The sequence below is a fragment of the Rhinatrema bivittatum genome, chromosome 6 (genome assembly GCF_901001135.1).
Source record: "Rhinatrema bivittatum chromosome 6, aRhiBiv1.1, whole genome shotgun sequence".
Classification (NCBI taxonomy): Eukaryota; Metazoa; Chordata; class Amphibia; order Gymnophiona; family Rhinatrematidae; genus Rhinatrema; species Rhinatrema bivittatum.
This window is the reverse complement of record NC_042620.1, coordinates 244,847,937-244,856,719: the sequence shown is the minus strand read 5'-3', so window position 1 is coordinate 244,856,719 and position 8,783 is coordinate 244,847,937. Positions and strand designations below refer to the sequence as shown.

Genomic DNA, 8,783 nt, shown 5'->3' with positions numbered 1-8,783 from the left:
ACTGTTGCTTTAATAAAAGGAGACGATGACTGATAGCCGCGTCATCCAAAGAGCAAATTTGACTCTTAATTTGCAAAATGCGGTGGTAAATTTTTTGAGAGGAGGTAGCAATGTGTTGTTTTGTCAAGGCTTCCAGGTCAGCCAATAAAGTGAGCCTAGTAAGTGCCCTAGTTTTATTACAATAGGCCGCCTGGGACAAAAAGTGGCCCCTCATAACAGCCTTAGAACACTCCCAGAGAAGCAGTGGACTAGTACCCCCAGTAGCATTCTCCTGAAAGTAATGTTTCAGATGGGATTCCAGTTTAGCAAGAAACCCCTGGTCCTTAAGAAGACTCTCGTTAAGTCGCCAAGGTCTGTACCCAGGGTCTAAATCTTGAAGGGCGACCTCAATCCATATGGGAGCATGGTCAGACCAGGTGATGGGGTCTATCCCCGTCTGGTACACTCGAGCCTGAGCTTGCACAGAGACAAATAAATAGTCAATTCTCGTATAGCTGCCATGGGGGTGAGAATAAAAGGTGTAGGACCGGGAATGAGGATAGCGCTGCCTCCAAAGATCAACAACGCACCACTTACTCAAAAAGCGGCACCACCTAGTTCGAAATCTAGTGGCTGGCCCCACCCCAGTACTATGGTCCAACTTAGGAAATAATGTAGCATTAAAGTCGCCTCCCAGGACAAGGTCCCCATCCAAGTGTTGCTGTAATAGACGATCAAGTTTGCTTAAAAACGCTACTTGACCAGTGCTAGGAAAGTAAACGTTAAGGAGAGAAATAACACTGGTACCCACTCTAATCCTTAGAAAAACATACCGGCCCTGAGGATCAATAACAGTAAGCAGGACTTCATGCACACATGTACTAGAAATCAGTATCCCCACACCCGCATACTTGTGGTCCTTAGAGCTCGCCGCCCAGCAGGCAGTGGAGAAGCCAGGAAACCTCAGCAGCCTTTCATGATGTTTGCGCACATGAGTCTCCTGCAGGAAGGCTATGCCAACCTTCTGTCGCTTAAGCTCCCTGGTAAGTAAAGAGCGCTTTCGAGGAGTGTTGAGCCCTTTCACATTAAGGGAAAGAATCTTAGTAGCCATCAATCAGAGAGAAACAGTGAACCATTAAAAATACTGAGACTTCCCCAACCCGCTGCACACACCAAAGAAAAAGATGACACCCCTACCCATTCCATCACCACCCAAAATAGAAGAGAGAGACCAAATGCCCCTGTGTGTGACCCCATAGTTATACCGTATCCCATCATCCACCCCAGGGATACACGGGAAGTGGGAGCCATGGCCACCCGATATACAGCAGTCACCAACCCCCAAAACCCCCCCTCCCCCCCAACCCGCCTCCTAATGCTAGCAAAATACAGAAACCTAAACAGCAAACCCGCACGCATACCAAAAATATAGTACGCTAACTGATACCACACTCTCAACGCAGCATGGCAAAAAAGTCTACAGAGGAAAGGCAGTCCATTAACAGAACAAGTCCACACATCTATGGAAATGCAGCAACCCGAAAATCAGTCCTGCAAGTGGAGAAGAAACTGGTCCAAAGGAGAGATCACCCTTGATCCTTCTGTGGAGAGCGACGAACATCCGACTGCCTCCTCAGCCTTTTGCCCCCCTTATCCGCACGTTGCCAGCGAGGGGTGGCGCCCAGCTTACTTAAAGGCGCCGCCATCTTGGGGACCTGGAATGATGCTGGGATTTGCGCTTTCTGAAAGGCCTCCGCCGCATCTGCCAGAGTTTTAACTTTATAAGTCACTCCTTGAGCTTGAAAAAGTAGCCCAAAAGGGAATGTCCAGCGATACTTTATATCCTTGGACCGCAATGCGGCCGTGACCTCCCGCAAGGCATACCTCTTCTGAAGCGTGAGGGGCGCAAGATCTTGAAAGACGGATATGGGCATATTTTTCCACTGGATTTCCTTCTGAGAGCGTGACGCAGCATACACCCTCTCCTTGATCAAAAAGCTGTGGAAGCAGATGACTAAGTCTCGGGGTTTCTGATCCCTGCGCTGGCCTAGCGCACGATGTGCACGTTCCAAGCGCACCTCTGGTGGTGCGGCCTGTGAAGTAGTCGTGTCATCCAGACCTCCCAGAAGCAAATGCTGGCAAATTTGCGTAGCTACAAGCGCTGCATCAGAAAATTCAGGAGTTTCAGGCACACCCCGGATACGAAGATTAGCCCTCCTGTTTCTATTCTCGAGGTCTTCAATTTTCTCCTGCAGCTCCAAAATATCAGATTGACAGTGCGTACCCTGGCTTTGAAGGGAGGTGAGGGCCTCACTATGGAAATCAACCCGGTTCTCCACGTCATCTACCCGGTTCCCCAGGGCCGCCAAATCCTCTTTTAGATCCGCTACTGAGGTCATTATGTCATGTTTATGTTGCCTCATATCTCTTCTGAGGTCCATAAACCATTGCCGTACCTCTGTGCGCGTGAGAAAATCATCCTTCGGTGCAGAGGCCCCGCCGGGCGGCGTCGCGCGCTTTTCCTCAGCCCCCTCACTCTCCCCCGCGCTAAAATCGCCGTCAGAGGCGCCATCTTGCTCCGGGTCCGGCGGCAGCTTAGCATATGAAAATTGCCGAAGATCAGCCGGTTTTCGTTTGGACGCCATAAAAAATATATTGAAAAGGAGGACAAAGCTCCCGGGTAGCTGTATCAAGAAAAAAAAACCCGGTTCGCTGCGTTTTTAGCGGGCGGCGGCTCGTGGGGGAGCGGAGCTCAAGAGCTATACGGCTGCTTCCATCGGCTGCGTTAACCACGCCCCCCGTGGGGGATTTATTTTAAAGGGTCGGGGTGGGTTTTAGGGATGTTTTAGTGTGCCGGTTTTCCCGCCCTCCCCCGATTTACGATTTTCACGATATTTAAAAAAACAAAACCGCAACGATCCGATTCCCTCCCCCCCCAGCCGAAATCGATCGTTAAGACGATCGATCACACGATTCACATCTCTAATGGACATAGCCCACAGGCTACATTTATAAGTCATACTTGTTAACCTGCTTCCCACTGGATTTGGTCCTTTTACCCTGCAGAAGACTTCTGCCATGGAACTAAAACATACATCTATGAGCTACCCAGAACACTGTAAATTTTGCCCAACAACAAGACATACAAATAAACTAAGATCAGTGATTCTCAGAGTTTGCTGGTCAGATACAAGCAAATGAAAAATACACAAGGTTAAAAAGAGGGCAAATTCCAGGTAAATCAGCAACAAAAATCTTGAAAAAATGTCACGGTTTCACCTGCTCTATAGTGTCTCCATGCCAAGGTTCAGGCTGCTGCGCAATCTTCCCAGCATCAGGGGTCCTTAGCAAACCTTGCTTCCTTTCTTGGCTGTCCCCTCCTCACTGACAGTACAACACCCAAGCCTCCCCACCAGCAGAGGGCTCTAGTGAGCTTTGCTCACAGTTTGTCAGTCACATCCCAATAGATCCTACTATGCCCAAGCCTCAGTCCTACTTAACCCAGCCTGCTTAATGGCTTAGTGCCTCTTCATTTAATCACCATGGCTCCCTGACCTGGCCACCCTATCTTTGCTCTTCTGTCTTGCCTTGTGGCCTACCCAGGCTTCCTGCCTTGCCTTGTGGCCTCTCCTGGCCTGTTGCTTTGCTTTGTGGTCTTCCAAGCCTTCTTGCCTTGCTCTGTGGCCCCCTGGGCCTCTCTGCCTTTCCTTATGGCCTCGGGCCTGCTAGGTTCTCCTAGCCAGCCTCATGCCCTGTTGGCTTCTCTGTTTATTGTTGCTTGTTCTATCTAACCCATTCTGTTTTTGCCTAGCCCAGTCCTTGTTCTGTCTTGTGCCATCCTTATTTATTTCCCAGTCCTTGCCCTTGTCCCTGATTTCTGTCTGTATCCTGCCCATGCCTGCCCTCAGTACCTGATTCCAGCCCCAGCCAGTCCCAGTACTCACTGTGTGACCGTATCAAGCCCCAGCCAGTCCCTGCATTCAGTCTGTGTCTATGTCCAGTTCCCAGCCAGCACCTGGGTCCAGCTCCCAGCCTGCACTATGATGTACAGCCAGAGACAAGCCCTACTGGCTTCCAGGACCCCAGGGCTCAACCCTCATGGGAGGGGGCTGGCTAGGCTGATTATGTATTTTTTTGTTTTTTCTTGTTTTTGTATAATATGTGGTATATACTTAAATATTTTAATTATGTATGGTATATTCTGTAAATTGTTACAATGTTATTTAACTCCAGTATAAAAAAAAAAAGTCCCAAATAAATAAATAAATAGGATAAGCTCCAGTCCTGCCCTACGGCTCTGTACTGCTTCTGTGAAGGTGCTGCCTAACTCCACACTGTCAGTCCAGGATGAAAAAGAATTTAATTGCACCTCCCTTTTAACATGCAGAATGAAATACAATTATTATATAGCTACAAGGTCCTCTTCCCAAATTAATTCTTCAAATACTCATTTATGGATGCATATCTCCCCAGAAAACACAGGGCCCAATATTAAGCGCTGGCCGGGTAAGTGACTTAGCTGGATAAGACTTCTCCATCTATGTTACAAGGGATATTCACAGGCTCTGTAACTGATCTAATTTCTGATTAACTTAACCCAGAAATGAATGAATATCGCTACCTATTCGGTTTAGTTGATTGAATAATTAGCATCACCCAGACTGGGCCCACATCGTGATATGGGCCAAAAGGGTAACATTTCTTATATGAGAATGGACCATCCCCTCTTTTGTCTGGAACATTAGATAATTTTGCTATGTAAGAAGAAAAGCACTGATTGTTTGCACCTCTATTCTATTTCTCTTTGTGTACCTCTCAATAAAGAGGTTAAGGAAATGTTTTCAAGAAAGAACTTTTTTTGCTTTCCAATAGTTTTTCTGTTTATCATTTCCTCCTTTTGGGGGATATCCATTTATCACTCGTAAACACAGTTTAGAAAAAAAAAAAAAACCAAGGCACCCCCTTCCTGTCCCCCCCCCCCCCCCCATGCTATTTGATGGGTCTTGTAAAGGGGGATGGGGTGGGGGATGGGCTTCCTACTGCATTCACGTGAGATGCTCATTTTAAAGTACGGCAGCAATTCAACTTTTCCTGGGAGAGAAATCCAGTTCAGTTGCCCTGGCCATGGGAGAAAAGAGGGTATATTACTTTCAGCACAATGGATGATAGGCTGACTTCCGGAAACAAAAATTCTCAAGGCCTGAAAGCTATCAAGGTCTTTTGTAGCCCTCCATGGGTCCATCCTCTTTTCCACCACTAAGTACTAATAAAAGGAAAATGCTTTCACACCTTGTTTTATGACCAGCATTTCTCCTCAGTCTAGGTCAGTTTGTGTGCATTGAGAGACCGGTGAGAGCAGCTTGGCCAAGCCAAGTTTTTACACACATGCAAATAAGCTGTATAGAAAATTGAGTGCAAACCCGAGCTCTTGGGACAGCCAAAAAAAGATAACTGCACCTCACCGAGGCATAGTTATCTTTTATTGTGAAAACCACCCTGCTAAGATGTCTTTACCCAAAGGATTTTGCTGCATTCCGAGTTAATGAGCTACTATGAGCTGCTTTGCATGATACTGCATCGCAGCAACGCATTAACTCAAAATTATAGTAAAGTTTCAAATAGAGCGGATTACATGCAAAGGTTTACTACTTGCAAAGGGGCAATTTTGTGAATGTTTTTGCAAAAGAGATCAATGACCATAGAAATGCATAAAATGTCCAAAGTGCCAATGTTTCTGCACATTTCAGGCTATTTTGTGTGCTTTTCATGTATTGCTCCCTTTTGAAAAAAGTTTCACATTTTGATATATCAGTTTCTTAGTGAATATATGTCCTGATAATTCCTAGATATGATAAAACAAATGAGGTATCTGATAATAGTGCATGAACACGACTTTCTAACCCTTTGTGAGCACTTGAGCAGCCCTTAGAAATAAGAACAAGCATTTCTTCTTCAAAAAATATATTTTTTTTAATTGCATTTGAAATTTACAACTCTTTTTCTCTGCAAAGTAGTCTTCCTGCTAAATTAGGAACCTGGAGAATTACAGTACCATATGAACGAATACAAAATATTATAAAGCAAACAAAAAATGATAGCAGCAATGAAAAATAAAAGTACGAATGACATTTTCAAGTTGAACATGATCACTTCGGTGATATGAACAAGGAAGAAGCAGCCCCTCCCCTTTGCCTCACTCTCTGCACAAGTAGATGAAGTTGTTTGCTCGTTTTGCTCCTGGATATAGGATACTGCATCTAGAAGAGCCCCTTTTCTACTGGTACTGTGTTAGCCCTCTCCTGCTCTCTCTTTTCTTTAACAGTACAAACATGTTAAATTTTAAAGGCACTTTGTTTTTGTCTTCTTTTTCTTATCACTGGCAGGAATCAGACTATAATCACTCAGTACTCTCTTCTTAGACTTAAAAGACTGGAGAAAAAGCCTGGTATTAAAAAAAAAAAGTGTTGCATAAAACAAATGGTTACAGTTTCTTGCACTACCTTTACAAAGGTAAATGCAATATGCACCTTAGTAAACTCTGTATTTCTAAAACGTCAAAATAGTACATCATTATTTGCTAAAACTTTAATATGTTAATTATTTACAAATATACATACATATACATATACTGGATATGTCTTTCCTTATTGAATACATTAAATACTCAGGGTTTTAATTTTTCACATCCTCTTTTGCAAAAACTAATTCCTTTGTGGACAACTGCTTTAAGAGTAGGCCTTGTTATCGTAACCTGTCATATAACGATCAATGGATGGGATCTCTAAGTCCGTGTTGATCTTCTTAGAATCTACCACATGGCTATATCTCTCTCCACGGTGTTGTTCCAGTGCTGGGCCCCAGTTAGGAGCTGGGGAGAAAATTTGGCCCAAACGCTGCGAAGGAAAAAAGTTTATGATGTTACCATGGTGATTCCAGGTTAAGCTGTGCTATGGTTTTATAACATGATCATGGGTAAAAGAAAGGTGCTACCAAGGGGGAGTACAGAAACAAGATTGTGACTGGGAACCCAACAAAATCAGTGATGCTCTCTTTGAAAATGCATGCATTGAAACAGAATTGCCTTCAGCAAGTTAATAGGAAAACAATGCTAAACTTTACCCTTTCAGACAGATGAAATTAGAAAATCTGAAATTTGGGAAATGATTTTTATCAACATTGTTACACTAACTAGCAACATATGCTTCTGTTTCTTAGAAAATTGAAGTAAATTGTAAACTGCTGGAGGGCTTGTTTACTGTCCAATGGCTGATAAATTCTGTCTGATGTAGAATCGGTTCCTTAACATTATGGGGCTATTTTCTGCAAGATGTTTATGGAAAATTTCCCCTACATGATCCAGGACCAATTCTGTAGGAAAAAGTGCTTTGTCTTAGCAAGGGGCACTGCCATCTATCCCACCCCTGCTTTTGTGATAGAGATGGTGAGGCACAGGCCTGATTTTTGCAGCTTTAACTAATTAGATAAGTGAATTATACAGTAATATGAACACACATTTTGAGACGGCTTCAAATCTTACCCCTTGTTGTATTGCATAGACAATATTGAAACTAGCTATCTGTTGTAAGATGAAAAAGAATCACTGCTTTATAATTATGATAACAATTTAGCTACAAGTTTATTTTTACAGGATGTTCCCTACTGTTTGTAGTTTCTTGTTTCAATTATTAGTCATTTAAAACAGTCTTTCAAATGCTTTCTCCTATTTAAGTCCCCATTTTCCTATACAGTCTTGAGGATGGTAACTTTTAAACAGCTGTGTGGTTGCACATGTGCACACGTTTGCTAGCTTGCGCCCAGCGGCACAGCTATTTTATGAGAGATGTGTGAATATGCACGCATATTAAAGAATAGGCTGAGCATGTGCACATGTGCATGCAAATTCTGCTTCCACCATGTAAGCGGGGGCGGATTTGAAAAGGGGCATGCGTCCACGCCATTGCCAGTTTCACCAGTTGGTTCCTAGTTCACCCGAGCAAGGGACAGAACTTCCCAAACCCCTCCCCCTTAGTTTGATAGTCTCCCTTTCCCCGTGTTAGCTCCGACCCTTAAAACCCTGCTGGCTAGCCTAGATATTTTTTATTTTATTACTTACACACCATCCATAGCAATAGTAAAGTTACGCAGCAGGAGACCCCATCACGTGCCCGTGCGCGTAATATTTACGGGCATCATCTCTTGGTCTTCCTCTGACACGCCAATGCCCAGACCATGCCCTGCCCTCTATTTTAAACTTTTTATATGCGCGTACTTGTGCAGCTTTTAAAATTCACTCGGCATGTGCCAGCCCAACTTGTGCACATCTCCCACTTTCGGCACACACAAGATTTTTAAAATTCACCTGTTAGAAGCCAGATACCTTTTGATCAGTTAAAATGGCCCACTCAAATCTAGAGTGAAAACCCACCTTTCTGAGACAGCCATTTATTTATTTTATTTTCCTTTTCTACTTTTCCTGGGAATCCCAAGTCAGGTTACACACAAAACTACAATATTAATACATTAATAGCACATACCCACACAAAATATCTCTCCCCAAACCATCTATACCCAACACCTAATCCTCCAGCATCCAAAAACTCACTTATCCCTAAATCCTAAAACTGGTTTTCCGTAATTATGTTATAGTTTTTAATCATTTATTTTTTTTTAATCAAGTTCATGAACCTCATAAAAAGCTGTCAGAACTCACTGGGACCCAAGAGCAGAAGAATGGGGTAAGTACCAAGCTGGCCCAGCCCCTCTAGCAGGCCCCCTGTAACTTGTCTCACCACAACAGCCAATGC

General features: G+C 43.9%; 1 protein-coding gene across 1 annotated transcript in view; it reads right to left on the bottom strand.

Moving 5' to 3' along the window:
- Positions 1–5,935: 5,935 nt before the first annotated feature.
- Positions 5,936–8,783, bottom strand: part of LOC115094053 (sodium- and chloride-dependent neutral and basic amino acid transporter B(0+)-like) — a 42,446-nt gene continuing 39,598 nt past the window's right edge. The window contains exon 14 of the mRNA XM_029606705.1: positions 5,936–6,872. Within this exon, the coding sequence (XP_029462565.1) occupies positions 6,705–6,872 (168 nt within the window). The 3' untranslated portion in view covers positions 5,936–6,704. The remainder of the gene's footprint in view (positions 6,873–8,783) is intronic.